This window comes from Nuphar pumila, chromosome 2, assembly GCF_984573655.1.
Source record: "Nuphar pumila chromosome 2, dmNupPumi1.hap1.1, whole genome shotgun sequence".
NCBI lineage: Eukaryota > Viridiplantae > Streptophyta > Magnoliopsida > Nymphaeales > Nymphaeaceae > Nuphar > Nuphar pumila.
In genome coordinates, this window is record NC_143250.1 from 85,469,322 (window position 1) to 85,497,157 (window position 27,836).

At 40.4% G+C, this 27,836-nt stretch overlaps 1 protein-coding gene and 1 pseudogene across 5 annotated transcripts in view; both read left to right on the forward strand.

Moving 5' to 3' along the window:
* LOC149845921 (RNA-binding protein 1-like) overlaps window positions 1-27,836 on the forward strand; it is a 50,194-nt gene that overhangs the window by 10,270 nt on the left and 12,088 nt on the right. The window contains exons 2-7 of one of the 5 annotated variants that reach the window (XM_089996081.1): window positions 402-514; window positions 611-866; window positions 967-1,028; window positions 1,112-1,193; window positions 2,493-2,605; window positions 2,738-3,100. In XM_089996081.1, coding sequence (XP_089852207.1) covers window positions 402-514; window positions 611-866; window positions 967-1,028; window positions 1,112-1,193; window positions 2,493-2,587 — 608 coding nt within the window. In that variant the 3' untranslated portion in view covers window positions 2,588-2,605; window positions 2,738-3,100. Of the gene's footprint in view, window positions 1-401; window positions 515-610; window positions 867-966; window positions 1,029-1,111; window positions 1,194-2,492; window positions 2,606-2,737; window positions 3,101-3,898; window positions 4,068-6,778; window positions 8,056-27,836 lie in introns of those variants that run through there. The other 4 variants (XM_089996082.1, XM_089996085.1, XM_089996083.1 and 1 more) reach the window with 4 other exon arrangements.
* LOC149845922 (oligopeptide transporter 7-like) lies at window positions 17,984-27,625 on the forward strand (annotated as a pseudogene).

The window sequence follows — 27,836 nt, forward strand, 5'->3', positions numbered from 1 at the left end:
TGCAATGTGGAAAATAAAATAAAAATTTTAATGGAAAATTAAGAGATATGTCTATTATTGTTTGTCTGCAAGGATACTAACTAAAGTATTGGGAAACTATTAGTAAGAGAAAGTATGGAATTTTAATAAAATAAAATTTGTTTAGAAAAAGTCATAAAATTAAAATATCATTATTTTTTTGTATTCTATGGTATTTGAAAATGCCATTGTTTTCAAGGTGTCATGAACATCGCAAAATGATGTTTGGGGAGTAATATTGAGTTTATGAGAATGCTGTTGTTTATGGTTAACATTGGGCAACTTCTGTAACTTGGGCTTGATGAAGGAGCTCATTTGTATACATGGTTTTGTTTTCTTTTCCTGTTTTGAAATTTTAACTTAATATTATTCTCATGCTTTAGATGTGGGAGGCCTTCTTACTTACATGCCGCATGATGAGGACAGGTCAGGTCACAGGTTGATTAGAGATAATCAATCTATTGGAGCATCCTATGATCAATATCTTCGTAATGGGGTTTGTATTGAGCTTGAACATTGTATGAAGTGGTTGTCTTTCACATTGTTGCTGCTATGCATACACGGACATTAATATGTATGGGCATTGTTGCAGCAGATATCTTCTTATGGTGCTGGAGATCCTGGTAATGTTGCTGTTGGTGTCTTGGGAAGAGCTGCAAGTGCTGGGTTTGGTGCCCTTCCTGTCGATAATATGATGCGTCCTGGGGGCTTAGATCCTGGAATGGGTGGACAGGGCCAGAATGTTGGTTATGGGGGCGGAAGACCTGAACAGCCTCTTCCACCTGATGCCTCCAGCACTCTCTTTGTTGAAGGCCTACCCTCTAATTGTATGAGCAGGGAAGTTGCTCGTATCCTTTTAATTTGTATATGTATCAAAAGGGCACACAGTTCCTTATGTTTATGGTTATTTTCCCACATATTAGTGTTTAACCTTGACTTGTTCTCTAGATATATTTCGCCCTTTTGTAGGTTACAGAGAAGTGAGACTGGTGAATAAGGAGTCCAGAATTGTAAGCTAGCCCCTCTTGTATTAGTGTAGCTGGATTAGTAGCTGAATGGTACTTATCCGATTTCCTTGTTTATGTTCGTGCAGCCAGGCGGTGAACCACTTGTCCTCTGCTTTGTTGATTTTGCAAGTCCTAGCCATGCGATGGTTGCTTTGGATGCTTTACAAGGTGAAAATGATTTTTTCCTTAGCAAATATGTTTTTCTTTCTTTTGCCAAACATCCATTATATGGTCATGGTTTGCTCTTTGTATTGCTGCTTTTATTAATTGTTCCCTTCTATGCTAGAAGAATCTTTAGTTGTGCTTGTCTGCTTGATCCTTCTGATTGTTTAATTGATAGTAGAGGTTCATTACCAAAAGAGGGAGAAATAGTCTCTCCTTTTCTAAGTGCGTGTTTTGTCAACAACGGTGTTTGCATTCTTGCCAGATTTGGAGGTCCTTTGATCACTGTGAGCTTAGATGTTTATAAAAAAATATTGCTGTTCTTTGTTCCAAACCCAGAAAATAAAGAGTTATCAAAGCATAACAGGTACTGTTAGTATGGTAAGGGTGTGGAATTTTAATGGAAAGGAACACAAGTTGCCTGTTGCTCATCGATATAATAGGGAGTTTATAGAGATGCTTTTATAATTGAGCTGGACATCATGTATGATCGGTTAACGGGCAAGCCTGAAATTCTTGGGCAAGACTCAATTGTGCTTGTCCCAGATTTTTTTGCTGTTGAATTTCATGTAGTGTTCACATAGTCCTTGCCGGCAATCCTGCAAATGACACAAAATTGATGCTCAAGTTTGGCACCTAGTTGACAAGAAGTCAGGAGTTCAAAACCCACATTTGTGCATTGTTTGCTGTGAGGCCAAAGCTGGGTGTTCTCTGGTGGGCAAAGGGTGACATAGGGTTTTACGCCAATGAACTCAGTGAGCGAAGTGGTTTTTTCGTGGTTATTTGGGAAGAATGTTGGCATCTAGCTGAGATGTGTTGTTGAATTTTCTTTTAGCTATTTTATTTGTTTGGTTTTGCAGTATCATGTTCAGGTCTCTTTACCTATCCATATCCCATTTTGTGTCATCTTAATTTCTTGCATCAGTCTTTGGATAAGCAATTCAATATTCCCCATGTTCATTGTATAAAGTTTCTTTCCTTTCCATGTCAAAAGATTCAGTCTGAGTATCTAGATTCAACACCTGGGCTAGCTATTGAATTAATTGATGTGGTACCATGAGTGACTAAAAGCCTTAGGGAAATAAATCATTATTTAATGATGCTAAGAAGCTTTGTACTTCCAACACTTAATACAGCTTTTCTTGCTCCTCCTTTCTACGTTTAGAGTGTCATCTTTGAAGTGGCCTCTTCTGTGGCTTGCCCTATCATCTTTGCATATGTAATTGTCTGACATATAATCGAGGCGATGTTTTGAGGAACTGTCCGCACAGCCCTACGTCAAAAAATCACAATTCGGTTTTGCAGGTTATACTTTTGACGAAAATGATCGCGATACGGCCATTTTAAGGCTTCAATTTGCCCGATTTCCTGGTCCCCGGGCAGGTCGTGGCAGACGTTGATTACGCAGTTTATCAAAGGTGAGTGACACGCTTCTACGGTGAATCGTTATTGTCATAAATTGAAAAGCACCACGCTGAATCGTAGAGCCTATAGTAGTTATACAGAGTTTACGAGCAAGATAAAGGAAGTAACTGCGTAGATTTTTGCAGGTTTTCAGTAGTGAGGATTAGAGGCGAATTTATCCGTTTCTTAGGACAAGACAGATGTTACGTTTGAGCGAACTGTTATAAGTTCTTTAGATGTTACTAGTTTGGTTGTATCCGAACATCCTTGGTGGTTTTGGTGACGTGGCTGGCTGGCTGGTGCATGGTGCGATTACGGATTGGAATTGCAGTTGTTACCTATACATTTAGCTTTACTCAGTTATTGCTGTTATGGGTTGGTGTTCTACTGGTTTAAGAACTAGTGAAAACTATGGTGAAAGCATATATTAGAGAACGCGAGCTCCGGTTATGTTGCTTTCTAACGTGCCCCCCTGAATTCTCTTAATGTGAAGCCTTTCCTTGTTTTTAGTCTTGTTATTTATTGTTTTTTTTAATTATGGTCAAGCTTGGGGGATGATCCTGCTGATCTTTTGCTCAAAATTCATTACGAGGGTGCGGAAAGGGGGAGCTGGTGTATAGTGCGTCAAGCACCCCCATAAGATGCTGCATTTCTTTGATAACCAGAGGCAGTTGCCTCAAGTGTCAAAGATCCAACTCCAAAATCCCTCATCATGATGAATCGACTCATCATTGTCAGGGTTTCCTTCATCCCTTGCTTGGTAGATGTGTTAGCTCATCTCTTCTGCCATCAAGTGTTCCTCATCAGTTTTTTTTCCCGAAATTTCGAATGTTAATTTTCTTTCTTCGGTTGAAGAGTTTTTGATGTGTCTCGCTGTCACTAATCACTGATTTTTTAATCATCTTAGCATGAATTTTGATATCATACATTTTCTTGAAGTGTGCGTTTAGTATAAGTAATGTTTCTAGGTTCCTTGATGATCCACTAGTCATAAACGTGGCAATTCAGTGCGATTATATTCAAGATCATCCAAGTATGTTTCTGGCCGTTAAAAGTATGCCTTTATTCTGTTTGAGGATTAATCTGTCAAAGTGTGACAAATTATACTTTTGCCACGTCATTATCACTTCCATTTAAGATTTTTGTCTTTGTTGAATTGCATGCCAAATGGTGGGCCTTGTAATATATATATATGCCTGCTTTTTTGTTCGTTAGATTGCTTGACTTTGTTATGCCACCATTGAATGCAAAGTCAGCATTGAACAACTCTTTTGTGACATCTGTCTACCTTCAATGGCCGTTCACAGGCATTTTCCTAAATCCTCTTCACTTGTGGTTGACTTCTTTGCTTCGAAGTAGGAGACCTCCTTGATATGGATTCTTTCACCAATCTTTCTTGTACCCATGTTCCTTTTCCTACATGCATCTGGTGGATGACATGCTGGAGTTTCAAATCAAAATAGTGGGATTGATATTCTCGAGATTAGCTGGTTAAAAGTCTTCCCTCACGGTATTCCGTTCATATTGTTCTGCAAGATTTATGGATTTTGAGGATGATTGCAGAGCATGATAGGGTTTGGTTACTCTGTTGGTAAATGATCTTTTCGTGGTAGCAGTCGCCCTTGATTTCATGAGAAGTGCTATACATGAAATTGTACTTGTCATAGATGGTGTTATTGTTCATTGTTGTCCAATATACTAAAAAAAGACTTTTTCCCAACCTTTTTGCTCAGCGTCATATTATGGTAATGGTCATCATCGGTATAGGATGATTTTTAGTTAGGGTGGTGATTTTATTGGATGATACTCTTTGGATCGTTTAATCATGTGACGGTATTTGGAGATGCTTATATGTTGATCTATGCCGTAATTTATGTGATCTTCACTGTGCCTGACAGTGAATTGTAAGGGAAGACATCTAGAATTTAAAGAGTCAAAATATGTAACGATTGGCTCATTGCATTTGGTTGATTTTAATTACAATCTGCGCTGGAGCTGTTAAGGCGCCTTATGAATATTACACTTGGTTGTAAAGTGGTTCATATGTTGCCATGGCCAAAGAGGAGGAATCTTAAGCAGAAATTGGAGTTTGGTGTGGGATTTGTGAGTAAAGCTGCATCACTTGCTTATCTCGGCAATTTGAAAATATGCTATGCACAAAAAGGAAACCAATCTATACTGTATAGGATCCACGATTCCATGCCACTTTCTTTCTATTTGTATGTTCTGATGATGACTGCTGATAGACCGCGTGCTTGGGAGAATCATGTTTGTTGGGGGAAGTCATCAGAATGCTGGTATTGGCGTTAGGCATGCAATGGTATCCCACTTGTTTTTGTGAAGTTTAGTGTCCAATTTCGACTTGTGGTATTCTCTCTCCCCCATCAGGTTTTTCAAACCTTAGCGCATTTACTCTAATTATCAAAAACCTCTACTTCCTGATTATCAAAGCCGCCCGTTTTCACTTGTCAGACGTCTCTATTTATTCTATCAGTTTAATGAAAAGGGAAAAGGTGTTATAATTAGTTCCTAGCGTTTATTTTCCGTCATCAAAGGTATCCATGCAATCCAATGCCCGACTCGAGTTGGACACGTGAATTCAATTTGTTTTTGAAAAGCAGAGCATGATGCCATGCATTTTCTTATCGTTTAATTAAATAATTAATAATTTGTAATATTTTTTATTTAAATGTTGTCAAATTATGACAATAATGTTTTTGTTTAAATATTTTAAAATTATGCACAATAGAACGTTTTAATGCACAATAATTCTGATCTTTTTTTTTTCGTTGAGTAAGTTTGTTGAAGCCCCCTTCCGTTTATTAGAAGAAACGTTTACAAAAGAACTAGCTATGCGCAACCCGAAAAAGCATCACCCAGTAATGGACACAAGACCCAATAAATAAAATAAGAAATTTGGACGTATTCATATATTTCTCTGCTCCACTTCTTAGTCAATGCACGTATGACGCTAGACCCTACACTCGCTCTTGTCAACAGAAGCAACTTATTGTCCTTCCCCAGTTGCTGGCATCAGTTTAAAACCATAATACCATTGACATCCCTAAGGAAGATCTTTTACGGTACGATGGTCTAGTTGTTCTACCCTTTGCTGCATCCCACAGCTATTAACTCCAAAAAAGATTTCAGATTACAGTTAACTCCCCGCCGGTCAGTATGTGAAGCCCAAGGAGCGTATTCAAGAGAGGAGTCTTTTGAAAAAGAATGCTAGAGTAGACAAGTCAAGCTCCTGCAATCCAATAAACACCCTTCCTCATAATGCTGATCTCACATACTGTCCCTTGTAAAACATCCCAAATTTGATATGAATCTCTTTCCTCTTAGGTGGCGGTCAACGACCTGTCTCAAATGGGAGTCCTGGCCACAACTTAAAAATTCTGAGGTGATCTGGGTCTTTATAGAGTTTAAAGAAAATTCTCTACACGGTAACTTCTTTCTTCATGCTTGGAAATTTTTGCTTGAAGTGTACTTAATATCATGTCATACTCTATTCCTGACCGACCAATTCCTCCTGATGACAATGTGAAACACGTCTCCAGCGGTTGGCTATTTACCTGCCGATTTTTTCCCGCTCCTCGTTTAACTTGGTTGCAAACTATTATTCCCAAACTATTAGCATGGTGGATTCAAGGCTTCTAGTACGATTAGGTTAATCTTTAATCTGAAGAGCCTAAAAAGTTGGAGGTGGAGTCCAACCGAGATCCAGGAGACCTGAGCCATATTGATGGTGGACTGCCACCGCCTCAGGGAGGTCGCGGCCACTCTCAGGCCTTCCCCAAAACTAGCAACACTGCTTCAGATCCATGGGCACCCCCTAGTTCTCCTTCCGGCCATTGAAAGTTTCTTTGGATTAAGTGGTCTATGGCGGGAGTAAAGAACCAACAGCCCCCGATTCAGTCATTTTAGGGCGTTGCTGTAAACAGAAAACTCAGAATCCTAATCCCAGAGTAGCGCTATGCACAACTACTCGAGCCCTTCCTATTGATGGTTATCATGTGTTTTCCAGGGGGTTTGGAAGACCGCCACATGCAATATAAATTTATGTTCCAATCCCTGACCGCCATCAACGCCCAATCTTTTTCTCTACGCTGAGAGATGGGCTTTTCTTGATTACAGTCAACAACTAAGTTCATTTCAAGATCGTAACTCTTAAAAGTGCCTAGCAGGTTGCCGGTAAGACTCTGCTGACCAATGGTTGGAAGCCAGGTGTGTGCCAATATGTCTTGAAGTTTTCTCCACCATGCCTATCTGGATCCGCCTCCTGGATATATCACCGGAACTCTGTTCAGACGACATCCTTGCTGCCATATCAGAATCAATTGGGGCTCGTCCATATGTGTGGATTCCTTCACCCGGACTAAGTAACGCTGGCAGGGTGCATATTAAAGTTCCTCTGGGTTTTGTTCTCTCGCCGGAGATCGAAATCATGATTGAATCAGGCCGATCCTTTACACAGGAGTTTGTGTACAAGAACACCGTTCAATTCTGCGCCCTGTGTGCATATATAGCCCATTCTGCGGACCGTTGTGGGTCGAGATCAATCCTTAAGAAAAAACTGGCAGAACCAAAGACTAACGGGTGGATGCTATTCAAGGTCTCCTGTTGAACCCGAAATTGGCCACACCATCAGCCTCCTCTTCCTTCAGATCGCCTGAGCATAACCACCGGAAAGCATAATGGCACCCTCATCGCAACTGAGTACAACAGTTGGCCCCTGCCAGAAGCGATCCCCTAACTTTGATTCGGCGAGGGGTCCGACTCAGAATCCATCAGATCTGGCACCCTCCGCACCATGCTTGTCACTTGCCGGAGACGGGCAGCTGCCGAAAAAAAAGCGAGCAAACAGAAACAGCGATGATGCTTGATGAGGAACGTGTCCTTACTGACGCTGTGAAAGTTGCCTTCAGGTCCCCCGTACGAAAGGTGTTGGATCCCAATGCAAAGGCCCCAGCCCAGCAGGTGCTGACAGCTGTCTCATTTGCACCGCTCTTGATGGGCCAGGCCTGCCCGGTCCATTAGCATGCTGACCTGGTCCATTTGCGGGCCGACCCAGCCCAGCCCCGTGCCCACCCCTATGTGCATCAAAGTGGAACAGGTTACGCAAATGCAACACCAAGTGCAACGGCAGACAAAAGTGCCAAAAATTTGGGATTGCAATTACTTAAGACATGCACGGTCAAAGGAAGCTGCCAAAGTAGTATCATGGATCTGCTTTGTTTTAAGTGTCACTATGTTAATTTAACTTAAATATTCAAGATTCTTATATATTTGCATTGAAAAAAGAAGCTAGCAAATTGGCTATCTTGTTGGTGGTACAGATGTATAACTGGTAAGGGTAACAGTGACTACATCCATGAGCAGTGTATGATTAATCTACTCTTTCGCTGATTTTCCTTTTTGAGTCTGACATAATTAATACAGGTGCTTTGATTCTGTAAGAAAATATCAAAGTCTTCTATTTGATTTTGCACTATTCAATCAAAAGGGCCTATTCCGTAGGCCCTTAAAAAAAATTAGTCGAGAATTAAGCAGGTACCTCAATTAAAATATAAAAAAGTATACAAAATATACATAAAAAATATTTACTTTTTTTAGTAATATGATGTTTTCATTACACCAGTACAAAGTTGAACATGCTTTCACAAAAATATATTAATATACATAACTAGAATCAGAATATATATATTTATATTTCAATTATTCATAATATATTCAGTACAATCAACAAAATATGCTTTCAACCATTCATAGAAGTACAATAACACATACGTATATAAATAACATATTGCATAATTCATAATCCTAAACATGCTTTCAAGCTTTATAGAAAAATTTATCAGAAACAAACTAACATACACATAAAAAAGCATAATCAATTAAAATTAACTGTAAATACTTTTAATATTTCACAAAAAAATCCCAGAAGCAAAGTAACACACACACACACACACACATATATATATATATATATATATATATATATATATATATATATAAGCATGTTCACGATTTCAGAACAAATCACACAAACACATGTACATATATAATTATAAAAAAATAAAACAAATATATAAAAATAATAAATAACTAAATTACTCTCAACGGAGGCAGCTTAGTCACCAACTAGGCGCTTTAGTCAATACTTAGTAAGCAAAATTGATACCTTTTAAAGTGCTCGTCTAAGGATTGCAAAGCCTAGGCTTTTTACCGAGCTTTTGTCTCCATAGGTTTTGCATTAATTAAAGTTAATAATCCTGCAAAATTGTTTCATATGCTTTGATTAGACAACCCGATCCAGTGACAAAATAATGTCCTCCATTTCATTGTTAACTCATTACACTTAACAACTCATTATGTAAAGAATTTTTATTGAAATGAAAGCTTTCTTCCCGGGGATCTTAACGTTGTCATATACATATATGCACAAGGGCAACGACTACAAAATATTCCTTTTGCTATCATACAAATGACTATTTTTAAGAGGTTTTCCTATCTTGCAAATGTTCCGCATGAGGGGAGGGAGACATAGAGTGAAGAGGTTTTCCGTAACAGTGGTGCACAGTGGGAGAGAGAAGAGAGCGTTGCACTAGAGCTTAGGGATGGCCCTCAATCAGGGCGGGGAACCCCCTGCCTTGTGTCAAAATTCTGATCTCCATCTCTGCACGAGTTTTGATTTTAACCTCCATTGTAAGACTCGTATTTTAAAAAAAAAAATATTTTGGATTCAGGTTGAATCTGACCTAATTCAACCCGAATCTGGGTCACAACCGCGCTTAGCGTGGCCTATTTACACCCCCACAGGGGGGTTTTCTTTTTATCAAACCATAAACCTCTCTCACGATTTCTCCCTGAGCCACACCAGGACCTTGACGCGCTCACCTGAGCCCTGACCTCCCCTCGTCGGAGGCACGCCGAAGCCCCTTGTTCCTTCTTCTTATCGCCGACACACCCTGCCCCTCAGGTACGCTTCTTGCTCCCTCTTCCCTCTCCTTCTCTGTGGTGGCAATAGTGGCACCATGTGGGTGTCGCTGTTCCCTCTTCTTTTCCTCAGTCTGTCGCTGGCAGACCAAACGTCGCTAAGGGGGGGGGGGGGGGTGTCGACCACCCTCTCCTCACTCTTCTTTCTCCTCTATTTGTCACCGGCATACCGGATCTTGCCTGGGAGGGAGGGTGTTGACCATCGGCCGACCAGAGCCACCACAGCTAGTGGCGCTGGCTTGCCAGAAGGAAGGGTGCCGAGCACCCTCTCCACTCTTCTCTTCCCCTGTTTTCTGCAGGCAACCCAGAGCCACCTGTGATGGTCGCTCTGGCATGCCTGAAGGGAGGGTGCCGAGCACCCTCCCCCTTCCTTTTCATTTCCAGCAGCAGCCATAGGCTGCTCCTATTGTGATAGGGACGATCGACAAGGGGTGGCTGAGGCCGCTCCCCTGTCGCCCCTTTTGATTTATATCATTTACTTTGCCGCCGCACCGTATACGCAATTTTGAGCTTATGCTTGTATATTTTTTTTTAAAAGACGCAGATTTGTGCATCCTCGTCAAGTCTTTATTTTTAAAAAAGATTTTACATGCGAGATTTCAAGTTCGTACTATTTGCTATCTCGAAAGGCAAAACAACTATTTGGCGTATGCACATTTGCAACCAAGTTTTTTTCTCAGACCTGCTTAACGGAAAGACTTCGATTACGTAGTCGTAGGTGGTATGTACGTCCAACCCTTCTTTTTGGTTTCCGAAATGACTCAAATATTTCTCCGTCTAAAGCATGAGACTTTGAAATTTCTAAATAATGTTGGAATTTCTTTTCAAGAAATCAATATCTCTCTTATAGTAGTGGATGGAAGGTTTGTGGTAACCTCGTAGTTTGAAAATGCACGGTGATTAAAAAAAATCACATAAATGGTGATGATCACCTTCATAGGCAATATGCTCGATTTGGTTTAAAACACCAGAGTATGGGGAATGAGTCGTTAGTTAAAATAGAACCTGACATACCCATTCGTCTCTTTGGTTCTGTCAAGAAAAATGATAGGATGATACAAAAACTTCGATGAACAAGTTATTAACAATTATACTCTTCGAATAACAATGACTCAGTGTCCTCGATCATTGGAGTTAGGAAACTGAGCTAACAAAAATTATCCTAGGTGGTAGTTCCCATTGGCTTTTGTAGAAGTTCAGATGCATCCCTGCTGTGTATGTCTTTGAGAAATTCTCTCTCAGTCATTGGCTGTCCTCTTAAGACGAACTCAGCTATAGTTGTCTGGGGTATCAAAATACATAAAATAATAAACCCTCGAGCAGTCTCAATTGTTTTTAGGTTTCTCCTGTGCGTACTTGTAAACACCCCAAATTTTCACTCACCTCCCCGACATTTCCACCAAGCACCATCATCCAACCTTCGAAATCATCGAAGGGCAAAATGGTCATTTTCTGAGCCTGAAACTTGCAAAAGCCTAAATTTCATCTACAACTCTCAAAATTTCTCTATTTTAGCTCAGATGTTCAAAGTTTTATCCTTGATAGGAGACGAGAATCTCCAAATCCTGGTTTAAGATTACATTTCATAAGACATGTCATTGCATAACATTGCATGAACATTTCATATCACTGCACTACACAGCATGTCGTTTCGAGGTCCAGAACTCTCGATTTCAAAAGTTTTAATCCAGATTCGAATTTCAACTCTTTTCAAAATTAATTTCAAAACCCTGGGTCTTCAAAATTATCAATTCTTTTCATTTTACCCAGGACTCTAAATTTCAAAATAGTTTCTCAGGAAAACAATTTGGATAGCTTTCAATATGAATTTCAACCACTTTACCTCAGATCTTCCCATTTTGTTAGCAATTTCCAATATCATTCTTTTGCAAAATCACCCCACAGGGGCCAAATCTTTTCAAAATGTCTGTTTTGCCAATTGGTCCAGATTTTTATGAAAATTCCAAAAAGAGGTTTACTGTCTTGTCCTTATTTCAATAAAGAAGCAATGTGGGACCCACACTGAGGTGGTGTCACATAGGCTTTTCTTTTGAAAAACCTGAGTTTTGAAAAACCCAAAAATATAGGAGCCTTGTCCCTGAATTGGCGCCACTTGTCTTTTCTCTCTCCTCCCATTTACTTGCCATGTGTCAGCATGGGGTTCACCTAGAGGTGGCGCCACATGTCATCTTCTCTCTCTTTCCATTTCTTTGCCAAGTGTCAGTGTGAGGCCACTTTAAGATAGCGCCACATGTCCACCATCTTCACCTTGTGCCATGTGTCATTCCGAGGTCACTATGAGATGCCAAGTGTCATGTGCTGCCCTGTTAAAAAAAGTAAAGCTTGTCTCCTCTAAGGTGGCGCCATTTGAAGTGTGTCTCCTGCAGAGGACACATGTCAATCTCTCCCTTCTTCAGAAAAAACAGATTGACACATGTCCCTCCTTACTTTTCTCAGAAAAGTAAATGACACATGTCGCTCTTAGCTTCTTTCAGAAAAGCAAATGACACATGTCATTCTCTGCTCTTCTCAGAAAAAGCAAATGACACATGTCATTCTCTGCTCTTCTCAGAAAAAGCAAATGACACATGTCATTTTTTGCTCTCTTCAGAAAAAGCTAGAATTCAAACATTCAAATCCTTCTAGAGGTGGCGCAAATCCTGAACTTCACCTTTTCTATCTGCTCTGAGATGGTGCCACATGTACTTGTCCCTCTTTCTCTTCCCTCCGCCATGTGTCACTGCAGGATCTCCCAGAGGTACTGCCACATGTCCACCCTCCATTCCTTCAGAACCAACCTCATTTGAATTTCAAATCTGCCCTGAGGTGGCGCCATTTGAGAAGACTCCTCCAGTTAGCTGACACTTGTCAGAAGCAGAGCCATCCAAAACCGCCACGTGTCCAAATCCCCCTGCATCAGAAAAAGTAGGAGCAGCCCTCCTCTGAGGTGGCGCATTTGGCTTCCTCTGCTCCTGTCCTCCTGCCACATGGTAGTGTGGAGCCACCTTGAGGTGGCGCCACGTGTCAACCTCTGCTCCCTCCAGAAAAAACAGAAATTTGAATATTTAAACTCCTCAGAGGTGTCGCCACATGACATTCTCCCCTCCTTCCAGCTTTAAATCCCAAACACCTTTTGAGATGGCGCCATTCCAGAACCCCACTTGGCTTCATTTTTTTGTTTTATTTTATTCAAAATAAAAGTAGCCCACCATGAGGTGGCGTCACATGAGGGCTCCCTGCAAAAAGCAAACTTTGAATTTTAAACCCCAGATAGCACCCTCTGAGGTGGCGCCATTTGGGAGACTCCTGTAGAGAAAATCAAGCAAAGCTTTTGAAAATTTTCAAAATCCCCTGCTGAGGTGTCTCACCTACAAAATTATTATTTTATTTATTTCAAGAATCCAAGTGGCATGCCCTGAGATGGTGCCACATGGAGGGTTCAGATTGAGCCTGTTTGAAATTCAAAAATCTCAAAAAATGCTACAAATACAAGGTCCCACGCCCAGCTTAAGAGAGCTCATTTTGGATTTTGAACTTCGACCTAGATCTTCTTCAGAACACGATTTTGAATTTTGAAATTCACGCCCCCCTTTGGGCTCAGTGGAGAGGGTGCATTGAAGCACCAACCTCGCTCACATCAATCCCAATTTGATCTAGGCGTGGATCGATTTTTGTGAACCTTCGAAAGCCTGGATCGAAGGACGAAAGAAGCCGTTGGTAGCCGTTCATTTCGGGAGTTCCAAAGCTGCAGGAAAACACAAGATACACTTCTATCCCTATTGATTTTATTATAGTAATATCCTTACTCGATTCGTATGGTCGTTTTGAAGAAAGAGCTCATCCGAGGGATGGATCGAACTATTCTCGTAAAATGACACTTATCAAAAGATGCTTTCTTGATTAAATTTCCGCATTCCATCATGTTTATGCATTAACATAAGTTAGATTTACGTTTTATTTCATTTAAATAGCATGTTCCATGAATTTATTTAATATTTCATGCATTCAGCTTCATTTAGGTAACTCTCTGTTTTTGTCAGTCAGTCCACACGTCATTTCATGCATTTATTTTTCGTTAAAAATGCTGATAAAATCATAGTATTCCCCCTTAGGTGTCCCTAACAATCTGCCAAAAATTCGGAAGGATTTGAATTTGTTTACTACGTTAAAATTTCAAAATGGTGGGTCAGGTTTTGTTACCCGGGATACGTTTTGAAAATTCATCTCCGACTTGTAAAATCAGTATCTCTCTCATATGAGGTCCGATTTTCAATCCTAAAGATGTTCTGAACTCGGGATGATGTCTAGTTTTTAATTTGATTTTCTCAGAATTTTCTGATTTTTTTTATGTCTGACAAAAATTCGAGAGTTTGGGACACGTGTCAGAGCCTGATTTGGGCCTCTAAGACTTTGGATCGACTTAGGTCGATGGGTTCTCTTTGGGTATTGCTCCAAATCCGAATCTGTAAAAAGTGAATGTCATGTTCGGGATGTCCTTTGTTTGCATATGAAATTTTATGATTTTTAGAACAGTCTTAATAGCAGTTTCGGATTTTTCTTGTCAGTCTCCTATTTTATCACATTTGTCTGTTCTGTTGATTTAGGCAAGTAATGTCGCATTTTTATCTCTGTTCCTGTTGATCAAATGCCAAAATCATAAAAATGAAAGTTGTTCCTGCATCTGTCAGTAGTTTCTTATTTAAATATCAGAAATTTCCATGGTCGTTTGCTATTTTTTTAGAATATTTATATATTGATCAGGTCGATTTTACTTCCGTCAGAGCCAATATCCTGTTACCGAACTCACCGTAGTTCAACTTCCGAGGCTGTAAAAGCCAAAAGTGTTCAATTTCATGTCATTTAGCAGTCTGCAAAATATCAGATGTTTCTATGGTGTAATTTTTGTATTATCATATTAAGTATTGCATTTGGTTCGGGTTCATAGGTGAAATTCGCCCCTTTTAGGATTTTCTTTAAATTTCAGTATCTAAACCATGTCATTTCTTGAGTTTTATCATTCTAGGCTGTTTATCAGAATAGGTAGATGCTCCATACCAAATTTGACAGCATTTGGATTTCGTTTGATGCTCGGTTTAACCGTACCATCAAAACAGGCCCTCGCGGGACCCTGATACAAGCGAAAATCAAGCAAAATTCGTTATTTTTGATGAATAGTAGCATGTCAAAATTCTGATTTTATAGTTTTAATGTGTTTAGCAGCATGTCATCATGCTTCATACTGCATTGCACCATCATTTGGTTCAATTCGAATTTCAAAATCTCAATTTTACCAAAATTTCCTTCAAAAACCCTGATTTTAAAGATGTGACTTCAATATTAGGGGTATTTTGGTCATTTTGATTACAATTTTGAATTTCAAACTATTTCTTACTGAATTTCTTGCATTTACATCATTTCAAATATCAAGAAAGCATGAGAATAAGGTTTATATCCAATTAAGTCCAATAATTTCAGAATATTATTGGAAAATCTTGGAAAAACCCACATATCTGAGCTAACCTCATTTTCAGTTTGGCAGAGACATTCAAAAGAAGGAATTGAAGTCTGCAATTTCCCTTTCTTTCATTTATTTAGTGATGTAATAATGTAAATTTTGAAATAAGAGATTTAATTTTCTGCTTAGACTAGGATGCATATCATATAGTTTGAATTCATGCGATATCCTGTTTTTGTGATTCATGCATTTTATTTCAAAAGCACTATGAATGTACACGAATGACACGTGCACCAACTCTTAGGGAGTTGATGAACTCGGTGAAGTCCATATTTACGACCCTAGTCGAAATATGGACGAGACCCAGATCCATCATCTTTCTACCAGTCACATTGAGCCTACACTCTTAGGCTATCTTCCAAAATTCCACTGCATATTTCCAATTCTACAAAATATTTTAGAATGGACTAAGTAAATTATAAATATATTCACGGCCATAGTCGGAATATGTGACAATTCTACTTAGTTTAATCCTAAGATAGCATATTTTGTAAAAAGAGATTTTTACAAAATGACATTCATTCATATCACTTGCATCATGAAATCACTGGCTTCTTTCAAGATTTTCTCAAGAAAATTTCATTCTCCAGAAAATCGATTTCTCAAGAAACTCTGAAAACTTTCAAAGTTGGATTTTCCAAATCAAGTTTCCCATGATTTTCCCTGAAAAATATTCTTTTCTTAAGATTTTCAAAAAAGGAATTTCTCATCTTTCTCAAGATCAAAATCGATTTTCCAGTATTTTAGGGATAAGATTCTTAGGATTTCAGTTTTCCGAGTGTTGATTTTCCATCTCCAAAGAATTTTCCAATGAATCTCAACCATTTTTCAAAGAAAGCTTTCAAAACTCGAAGCTTTTCCTGACAAGCATCTTCCCTTCAAATGTTCACCCTTTTTCTAAGAATTACTTCCATTTTTTCAGGATTTTCAACCCTTCATGATTTTCTCACATCCTCAGAAACTTTCTTATGATTTTCAAATCCTTTTATTAGAGTTTTCCTGAGAGATTGATTTCCAATTTTCCTTAGAAACATTTTCCAACTCCAAAAGCATTTTCCAAGCATACATCATGTTTTCCCAACTTGCATTTTACAAAATCTCATAGCACATGCCTGAATTCTCTGTGCATTTAGGGTAAAACACGATTTTGATGATTCAACTAAGTCAAACATATTTTTGGTCTTTGATTCGATTACCCCTGTTAAAGGCGGCAGGAATGGTCGAACCTCGTACCGACAGGTCGAGCCCCCATCCCATGGATTTTCCCGCTATTTTAAAAACGGAGGCGAGTATTTCAAAACAAATTTCCAAAAATCCGATCAAGTTTGAATCGTGAAAGCATGTTTTCCTCTTTCTCTCCCGCAAGGGAAGGGAAGACGGAAAAATTTTACGACGATAACAGTACTCCCAAGACAATTAATATCGAAACAAGATTATCATGTTTATTTTACTTATTCTGAACTGCACATCACGAAAGGAATAACATATATGTTTGTTTTGTTTTGAATTTTGATATCTATGCACCTACCAATTTTTTATAAGTTTTACCCGTTTTACGAGTTCAGGTGATGATTAGGCCGGTATGAGAGACAATAACGTGATGATATCAAGATCCCACTATTTCTCTGAAGTTTCATTCTTGAGCACGTTTTGAAATTTTTCATAAGAGTTTCTTTTAAAATCCCTCTTTTGTATAAACTTTAATTATCAAAAACTTTGTTTTAAATCTATTTAGTTTCAAATGCTTATACAGAGATACAAATCTTTTGTGTAAAAGAAAGTTTGCTTGTAATGCGGCCAAAGTCCATTGACTTGTTATTTCAAACATCATTTTTCACTAAACTGCCATTTTAAAACTCTGAAAAAGATTGATTACCAAGCATTTAAATTTCTCCTAAAATATTACAAGTTTGAGATTTTGAGGCATTACATCCATCCCCGCCTCCTTTCCCGTTTCATGTCCTCCATCCCCGGTCCAAATGAAACCATTTCCCCTTGATCCATTGCCATCCTTAAAGAAGGATTGAGGATGGAACATGATGAGGCAAGGCGGCGATCGAGACGGGGCAGGATGGAGAAAGCGTAAGTCCATCCCCACCTCCATCCTTGGTCCAAATGGGACACGGTGGGGTGGGATGGTGAAAGCGTAAGTTCATCCCCGCCTCCATCTTCACACAGGTTTTGATTTTAGCCTCTATCCTCGTTTCATGTCCTCCATCCTTGGTCCAAACGGGATGACGTGGGGTGGGCCCCTTTTCCATCCTTACTAGAGCTAGAGTTAGCTCTACGATGCTGAAAAAGAGGCCAACCATGGACAAAAGAGGGTGAGAACTGAGAAGTGAGGTGTGGGAAGGAGATACTTGAATAGAAACCAAGGGAATCAGCCGATTAGAATTTGAATTGCCAAAAAATTGATTCCCTTCTGGTCGAATAGAGCCCACCTAAAAAAAAATCAGCCGATTCAATCCCGATTCGGCTTGAATTAGGCACACTCGGCCCTTTGTTTCATATTTTTTATTTTTATGTTTTTTTAAATTAAAAAAATTGTCCTATTGAGTTTGATTCAATTCAAGCCTGGATCAATCTATTCTCCGTAGTCGTTTTGAAAATCGATTCAAATCTAAAAGCTGATTCTGACATTGGTTTTCAGCACAAGATCAAATTGGATCATTACTACTGGGCAGTTGGACCTTGGACCAATTCTTTTTCTTGCAAGAGAGGACCACGGTAGATCTCACTGTCACAAACGGCGTCATAGCTTGCGTAATAACCCCAATCCCAAATTTAAATATATGAGAGTGGGGAACCAGTGAGAGTGGGGCCCATCCGATACGCAAATTGAAATATAAATGGACCCGGATCTCCTCTTCCCGGCAATCCATGTCGCCTGGATAATCCTGCGTCCGTCTTCTCTTCCCATCCAACGGAACAAGGAGGAAGAATCAGACCGTCAGATATCCGATCCATGGATATGACCCCGCTTCTCTCACGCTCCTCTAGGCAGCCGGAAGCCGGCGAGATAGAGGCGGCCGCGGAGGAGGAGGAGAATTAGCCGGTGGAGCAGGTGGCGCTGACGGTGCCGGTGGCGGACGACCCGTGCTTGCCGGTGATGACGTTCAGGATGTGGTTCCTGGGGACGGTGTCATGCGTGGTGCTATCGTTTCTGAACCAGTTCTTCTGGTACAGGAGGGAGCCACTGGCGATATCGTCGTTGTCGGCGGTGATCGCGGTGGTGCCACTGGGCCACCTGATGGCGAGGACGGCGACCGACAAGACCTTCTTCGAGGGGAGGCCCTGGGAGTTCAGACTCAATTCGGGGCCGTTCAACGTGAAGGAGCACGTCCTCATCGCCATCTTTGCGAGCTCCGGCGCCGGAGCCGTCTACGCCATCCACATCGTGAGCGTGGTCAAGGTCTTCTACGGGGAGATGCTCACGTTCTTCGTCTCCTTCCTCGTTGTGATCACCACCCAGGTAGCCACACTAGTCAGATTTTTTTATTTTAAATTTCCTCTCTCTCGAATATTGATGGTGGTGACGACGAATGGAGGTGTTGGGGTACGGGTGGGCCGGAATATTTTGGCGGTATGTGGTGGGTCCGGCGGCTATGTGGTGGCTGGGAAATTTGGTTCAAGTCTTGCTTTTCAGGCAAGTGGATCTATTTTGTTCTTTTAATTTTTTTCTCCATGATCGACCGAAAGCGAACCAACACAACAACAACAACAACTACGCCTTCATCCCAAAACAATTGGGGTCAGCGATATGAACCAAAAAAGAAATTCATTTTAGGTCTTCCACATGAATCCTTTTCCTCCAATCATTTCTATCCAATGCCATGTCCTCGGTGAGGTTCAAAGCATTCATATCCTTTCCTATCATCTCCATCCAAGTCTTCCTAGGCCTACCCCGACCTCTTTTAACTAATATATTTTCCCATTTCTCCAACCTTCTAACTGGAGCATCATTAGGCCTTCGCCGAATATGTCCAAACCACCGTAAACGATTCTCTTGCATCTTATTTTCGATGGGTGCAACACCTACCTTCTTACGTATCTCCTCGTTCCGAATCTTATCTTTTATTGTATTTCCACACATCCATCTAAGCATCCGCATCTCAGCTACACTCATTTTTTGAATATGATGTCTCTTGGCAGCCCAACATTCTGTACCATATAGTAAAGCGGGCCTAATAGTCGTCCTATAAAACTTTTCCTTCAACCACAATGGCATTCTACGATCGCACAACACTCCAGTTGCACTTTTCCATTTCATCCACCCAACCTTTATCCTATGATTTACATCTCCATCAATTTCTCCATACTTTTGAATGATGGATCCCAAATATTTGAAATAATCATTCACCGGTATTTCTTGCTCACCAAGCTTCACTACACTTCCATCACTACTTCGTTGCTTACTAAACCGACATTCCATATATTCAGTCTTACTCTTACTCAACTTAAAACCTCTAGCTTCCAATGTCTGTCTCCATAATTCTAACTTAGCATTAACCCCAGCTCTAGACTCATCAATCAAAACAATATCATCAGCAAACAACATACACCACGGTACATTTTCTTGAATTGATCTCGTAAGCTCATCCATCACTATCACAAATAGAAAAGGGCTTAAAGCAGATCCTTGATGTAACCCAACCGTTATCGGAAAATTGGTTGTCACCCCTCCACAAGTGCGGACATTGGTTACTACTCCTTCATACATATCTTTAATTATACTAATGTACTTGAGAGAAACACCTTTCTTCATCATTGTCCACCAGAGAACGTCCCTAGGTACTCTATCGTATGCCTTCTCTAAATCAATAAAAACCATATGCAAATCTATGTTCCTCTCTCTATATTTTTCAATAAGTTGTCTAAGAAGATGTATAGCTTTCATAGTTGATCTTCCAGGCATAAAACCAAATTGATTCTCCGATATCATGACAACCTTCCTCAACCTAGACTCAATCACCCTCTCCCAAAGTTTCATAGTATGACTCATGAGTTTTATACCACGATAGTTTGTGCAATCTTGTATATCACCCTTATTCTTATATAAAGGCACCAAAGTACTCTTCCTCCACTCATTAGGCATCTTATTTGTTCGCCAAATCAAGTTAAAAAGAATTTTCAACCATTCTAACCCTTTCTCTCCCAAGCATTTCCAAGCCTCGATAGGTATACCATCTGGGCCAACTGCCCTTCTTGATTTCATTTTCTTCAAAGCCTCTGCAATTTCTTTCTTTTGAATCTTGCGCATGAAGTCACGATTTATCTCATGAAAAGGAATGGAGAAGTCTCCAAGATCTTGAGCATGACTATCATTAAAAAACTTATCAAAATAATCTTTCCATCTCTCCTTAATCTCATCAGCTTTGACTAAAACCCTTTGCGTTTCATCTTTGATACATCTAACTATACCCAAATCTCTCGATTTCCTATCTCTCATCTTTGCAAGCCTATAAATATCCTTCTCGCCTTCTTTGGTATCCAACTTGTCATAAACCTCCTTATATACCTTAGCCCTCGCGTTTCGAACTACTTTTTTTAGCTTCCTTCTTTGCTATCATATACTTCTCCAAATTCTCATTATCACGACTCTTACTTAGATTTCTATAACACTCTCTTTTAACCTTAATAGCTAATTTGACATCCTCGTTCCACCATGATGTATCCTTACCTAGTGGTGCACCGCCTTTAGACTCACTCAATACCTCCTTAGCCACTTTTCTCATGCCACCCGCTATCTTATTCCACATTGATTCTGAATTCTCCTCGAGACACCAATCAACTTCCTTAACTACCTGCTCTACAAACATTCCTTGTTTAGCTCTTTTCAGTGCCCACCACTTAATTCTAGGATCTATCCTATGTCTATCCCTTGTGCGGCATTGTCTAATTCTAAGATCTAAAATTAAGACTCTATGTTGTGTAGCTACACTTTCTACCGGTATAACCTTACAATCGATGCAACAACCCCTATCTCTCTTTTTAAGTAGGAAAAAATCTATCTGACTCGTATTAACCCCACTTTTAAATGTTACTAGGTGAGACTCCCTCTTCCTAAACCAAGTGTTTGCTAAGATCATATCATAGGACAAACAAAAATCTAAAATCCTTTCTCCACTTTCATTTCTTTCTCCTATACCATAGCCTCCATGGATACTCCCAAATCCATCCCTACTAATGCCTACATGTCCATTAAGGTCACCGCCGATGAAAAGCTTTTTTCCATAAGATATCCCTTGTACTACTCCATCTAAATATTCCCAAAATTGATGCTTAATGGAATCATCTAAACCTACTTGAGGTGCATAAACACTAATAATATTAATAATATCCGTACCTAATACTAATTTAATAAGTAAAATTCTATCACCCTTCCTACGGACCTCAACTACATTATCTATAAACTGACGACTCATAACAATCCCTACTCCATTCTTATTCCTATTTATTCCTGTATACCAAATCTTATATCCCCAAGGTTCTATCACTTTTGCTTTCTCACCTACCCATTTGGTCTCTTGTAGACATAAAATATCAATCTTTCTCCTACACATAACATCTACTAACTCTACTAACTTACCAGTTAAAGACCCTATGTTCCAAGTGGCTAACCTAATTTTATGGTCTTGGACTAACTTCTTTACCCTCACCCGTCCAACAAAGTGAGGGAACCCTTGCCTATTTGACACCACACCCGGGCGCCGGTGTGACGCGTCGCTTCTGGGCGACGACCTAGCAACCCTTGCTCATTTATCACTGCCTCCGGGCATAGAGAGTACAACGCGTCGCTCAGTAGGGAACGCCCCAACAAAATTCTCATATTGGTTCATTTTCATAGGGTATGACTAAGTTTTTATGCTGGCTGTCACAGGCCTACCGCAACCCTCCTCTTTTATCCGGGCTTGGGACCGGAGGCGGAGTTAGAAAAAAAAGAAAAGAAGAATGAAGATACTATCTTATAAAAATGGCACGTAAATAGGGCTGCACACTAGCGGACTTTGAGGGCTCGAGCCGAGTGTGGATTGTTCGAATTCTACTCGTTTCAAAATCACTTTTTCTTGTAAGGCTTTGTCCCAACTAGGCTCGGTTCTGAGCTCGAGCTGTGCTTAAACAAGATTTATTAAAAAGTTTTTGGCCGAGCCCCGACCTTCTTATAGTTAACCAAAGAACCTACCATTTGAACCCAACACATTCTTAATAAAGACCAACGCCCTACCCAGTAACAATGCAGTTCTGATTTTTTTTTTACAAATATATTATATATATGGGGTTTGCAATGAATCAAGCTTTACCGGGCTCTATAGGTCGTTCAAGCTCAGCTCGATAGGTTGATCGAGATTCATACACCGGTTCATGCTCAACTCATTTACGAAGCAGACAATCCCAAAAAAAGCTTTAACCAAGCCGAGTCTGAGCCATCTCGGTTTGGTGTGCATTCTTATTCACAGAAACTCTCAAGTATGCCAAAATTTTGAGAAGCTTGCAATATATTTGTGTGAACGATCGCACAAATATATTGCTAATCTTCTCAATGATTTTAACCATATTTAGATGTTAGCAACCTGTTTGTGCAAACGTCAGGAAGTCCGCACAAAATATATTATGATTCTATTAAGTCATTTTAATCATATTGGAAGGTTAGCAACATTTGTGCAAAGAGATTTGCTTTGTGAATCTCTTCAATAATTTTAACTATATTCGTAGGTTTACAACACATTTGTGCGGAGCCTATCTAATGGTTCTAAAAAGTCAAGAATGAATGATTTTGGACATACTAAAGACTTTGACATATTTGTGGGTTTATGCACTTTCTTAAAAAAAAAATTATGGTTTTTTCATAATGCATCATTTTTATAGAACAACACGGTGATTTTCCTAAAAGAAAAATGGATCTGTCCATGAATTGGGCCAGACTAATTCAGTCATGAACTGACTAGGTGCAATGGGTGCGATTGGACCTGGACCTAGTACAACACTTCAAATCAGATCCAAGTCCAGCCTCGCCTGGGTTCGAATCAGATCCAACCTGTTGACACCCCTGTTGAGGGTCTTCGACCTCTTTTCACCCTTAGAATACTTCGGGGTACACAACGGTTGGATTTGCAATTCAGTTATGCTCATACCCTATGTTGTCCTTGTCTTCATGCCCCATCTTGGGATTTCAATGATTCAAGTTGTTTTGATCAAATTTAACCTTGGAGGTGTGATCTACATCGTTCATTTGGTGAATATGAATCACCAAAATCTGACCTTTGTGTGAGATTTTATGCGGATTTGGGAATCAATGGCTATAAACTTGTCAAAAATTGTTGTTCTAAAAATGATTATTTTGTTTTTAAACAAAAAGTGCAATCCAAAGATTAATCACTATCAAAGGGACTGTCCCAGACTAAGCCTTCAGAATGATGCATGTGCAGTGCGGAGCTTTGTTGAGTGGAAAACACATCGAGTGTAGCAGCGCGCAATATGCGTTGGCTTGATCGGTGACGTGCGGTGATAGCGCCACACGCGATAAACAATCATATTGACGTTATTGCATCTTTGGGTGGCGGCTCAAACGTAGAGCGTTGGTTGGTTAAGCAGTGCCAGCGAATCATAGGATGTTGCTTTTGGAGATTTTGTTAAGGACCTCTCGGCTTAGAGTTTCTCATGCGTAGCGGTTGGACGCATAAGAGTGTGTGTGTTAGGGCTAATTCTCTCAAGAATCACGTTAGGTGATTCCAACCGAGTATGGTGACTCGGGGCTAGGCGAGTGAATGCTTAGGTGCTGATGAATGAGTCTAGGTGGTGCTCTTCGCTAGGGTGTTCAATCATCAATTGGACTTCGAACTGGGGGCCACAAGGTCTTGTTCCTTCAATGACGGGGTTTTGCTATGTCGTACACATGAAACCGCAAGACACTTCATGACACGCAAGGTTAAGACAAAGTTTGTGCCTCTTTCAAAAGTGATAGCTGGTATAGGACGACTATGCACTAAGCAGCATTGACTACATGAAATGCACACTTGAAGATGCGCTGCTTTCGCTAGGCAATTGCGCACGAGGTGATGCGCAGAGCCAATGAAAATGATTCAGCCCATGAAAAAGTGTTGTGCAGCCTTTGGTTGTTGGGTTGTTGAGACTGGCAGTTTGGCGCATTGTGGGTTTGCGAAAAATTCTATGCCCGTGATAAGGACCATGTATGAGTACATCTATGCTGTTATATTTAATCAAAACAACTTGCATCAATGAGATCTATGAGGTATGACAATGGGGATGACCGTGACCAAACTGGTGTATTTTAAGTTTGCTGGTTGGCTCAACAATTCACAAGTGTCGTCACTCATAGGATTACTAAACCAAACAAGTGGAGCATGGCCTTTTCAACTTCGGATTAGGAAGGCTGATCCCTGGCTCGAGCTCGTCATGGTCATGTCTATCTGAGCTGTACTCGAGCTCATGACAAGCAAAGATACAAAAACCAAGCACATTCTAGTTTTTTAATATATATATATATATATATATATATATATATATATATATATATATAAAAGGGAGAGAAATCTAAAAATAAATAAATATATAAGGTAGGATTGAAAAGATGCAACCTACACCCATATGATTTCTACAAACCGGGATGCCACGTACACCCAGAGCACCTTATCATCACTGCATATGTATTACAACAATAAAATTGGATCCCGTGTGGTCAGCGGGGGCAGAGACGGAACTACACATTAGGACTGGGGCTGCCCCCCCCCCCCCCACCACCCAGGTAAAAAAAAATAAAATAAATTCTGGCCCCTAAGAAAAAAAATTGGTTTATGCCGCTGGTGCATGGGGGCTTGCTTTATCGTAAAGCATGTCCTCAACCGTCTATTAAGTGACCTGGTTATCGGTGAGTTTTTTTTTTCATTATTAAAAAAAAATAAAAAATGAAATTAGATCCCTAATTTTTTCTTGCAGAGCTCTCCACGAGAAGGAAGTCCAACGTAAGGGCAGGTTGACCAGAAATCAGTTTTTCCTCATTGCCTTCATGTGCAGCTTCGCCTACTACACCTTCCCAGGCTACCTCTTCCCCATGCTCACCTCCCTCTCCTGGCTCTGCTGGGTCTTACCCAACTCTGTGCTCGCTCAGCAACTGGGCTCGGGTCTACATGGCTTGGGTGTAGGTGCGCTCAGCGTTGACTGGTCCACAATCTCATCCTACCTAGGCAGCCCACTTGCTAGCCCTTGGTTTGCTACTGCCAATGTGGCTGCCGGCTTCTTTCTGGTCGTGGTCGTGTATGTGATCACTCCCGTTGCTTACTGGCTTGATCTCTACAAAGCAAAAACGTTCCCCATATTCTCAGACGGACTCTTCACATCTTCCGGCCAAAAGTACAACATATCAAGCATAATCGACTCCAATTTTCACTTGGATGCTGAAGCATATGAAAGGAACGGACCACTCTACTTGAGCACCTTCTTTGCCTTCTCTTATGGCGTCGGTTTCGCCTCTCTAACCGCAACCGTGGTCCATGTTCTGCTTTTTCATGGCAGGTGAGCTCTCTCTTCTAGTTTTTGAAACCCATGAAGTGCGTTGTTTCAGGCCACTGATCACTAATGACTTTAGTTTAGTCTTAGTCAACCACTTAAGTGGCATCAGCATTTCTTTTGGGACTGGTACTTATATTTTTGGGTGCTTTTGGACATTGCAGATTGAGATATTCAGGTTCATGGACTTTTTATGAAATTGAAGTTGATGAATGGTTCTGAATTTCATGCATTACCAGATATCTTCATTATATGAAATATCAGCAAATGTGCGTGTGCCAGCACGCACTCGCACACTCACTCTTTCCTGCAAACCTTATTAGGGGTATGGAGTTGCATTCTTCTGTATGCATGCCATATTCCTTCTTGTTAGGTGTTATTAGACTAAATAACCTTCATCAATAGCGAATGTCAATGTGTCATAATTAAGCTGTAAAACTTCTTGACTGAAAGTTGAAGACTCTAGGTTTTGAATAATGATTTTCATGCAGATAGATTTGGGCATTAAGCAAAGCAGCATTGCAAGAGAAGATGGACGTTCATACACGACTGATGCAACGGTACGAGAAGGTGCCTCAGTGGTGGTTCATACTCATCCTACTGATTAGCATGGCTGCTGCAATTTTCGCCTGTGAATACTACAACGAGCAACTTCAGCTACCTTGGTGGGGTGTTCTGTTAGCCTGTGGGCTTGCCATTTTCTACACTCTTCCTGTAGGCATCATTGCTGCAACAACAAATCAGGTACTTAATGTGGGGATATCTTAGCTCAACAACTACAGTGGGATACTGACCATCTCTGACTCAAATATTGGCCGCTTTGATTATTACAGAGGCCAACTCTGAACATCCTAACAGAGTATATCATCGGATACCTCTACCCTTGTCGTCCTGTGGCTAAAATATGTTTCAAGGTTTATGGGTATATAAGCATGAAACAGGCAATAACATTCCTTCAAGACTTCAAGCTTGGTCATTATATGAAAATACCTCCCAGAGCCATGTTCACTGCTCAGGTGACAAACTCTTTTCAGTTTTTTTTTCCACTCGATGTTTCCAAACTCTATGAAGTGTGAATTTCCACTTGATGCTTCCCTCTTTCTTTATTTTCTGATTCTTTCAAAAATAGGAAATTGCTCTGTTCCTGCATATGATAACGAACGTAGTCTACCCGATAAGCTTCGAATGACCAGCGTGGATCAAGCAACCATCGCAAAATGACATTGTTATTTGCATATAACTATGTTGAGAACTTTGAAGCTATATTAGTTTACAGTTGACTGGTTAATTAACTTAAGATTGATTGTTTAGATAGCAGGCACAGTGATCTCTGCTATTGTACATCTCGGAACAGCATGGTGGATGATGAAGACCATCCCCAATATCTGCAACACATCATTGCTCCCTTCAAACAGTCCCTGGAGATGTCCCTCTGACCATGTCTTCTATGATGCCTCTGTCATCTGGGGCCTCGTTGGCCCTTGCCGCATCTTTGGTGATCTTGGCATCTACTCCGGCATCAATTGGTTTTTCCTAGCTGGTGCTGTAGCCCCTCTTCTTGTTTGGCTTGCGCACAGGGCATACCCGGACAAGCATTGGATTCGGCTCATCAACATGCCGGTACTTATTGGTGCCACAGTGCAAATGCCACCCGCCACTGCTGTTAACTACACATCCTGGATAATTGCTGCATTCTTGTTCAACTTTGTGATTTACAGATATCATAGAAAGTGGTGGCAGAGACACAATTATGTTCTAGCTGGTGCCCTCGATGCAGGGTTGGCATTCATGGGAGTACTACTGTATCTCTCTCTTGGATTTGAGAAAACTAATTTGGAATGGTGGGGCAGTAATCTTGATATGTGTCCCTTGGCTTCTTGCCCTACTGCCCAAGGCGTTCATGTTAAAGGTTGCCCAGTTTTTTAATGTATTTAGGATATTTTTGCTTCATCCAAACAAGGGAAACATTTCCAGCAATGAACTCCCTCATGCTCAATGAAGGTATGGCTGTGTCATTTTGTCTTTTTGGGCTAGCTTGATAAAGCTGTAAGTAGGGGTGGCAATCGGGTCCGGTTGGCGGGTCAGCATACCTCAACACGAACCTGACCCATTTATTAAACGGGTCGGCTGTGGCAAACACGAACCTGACCCATTTATTAAACGAGTAACCCGACACGACACGATTAACCCGTTTAATAAACGGGTCG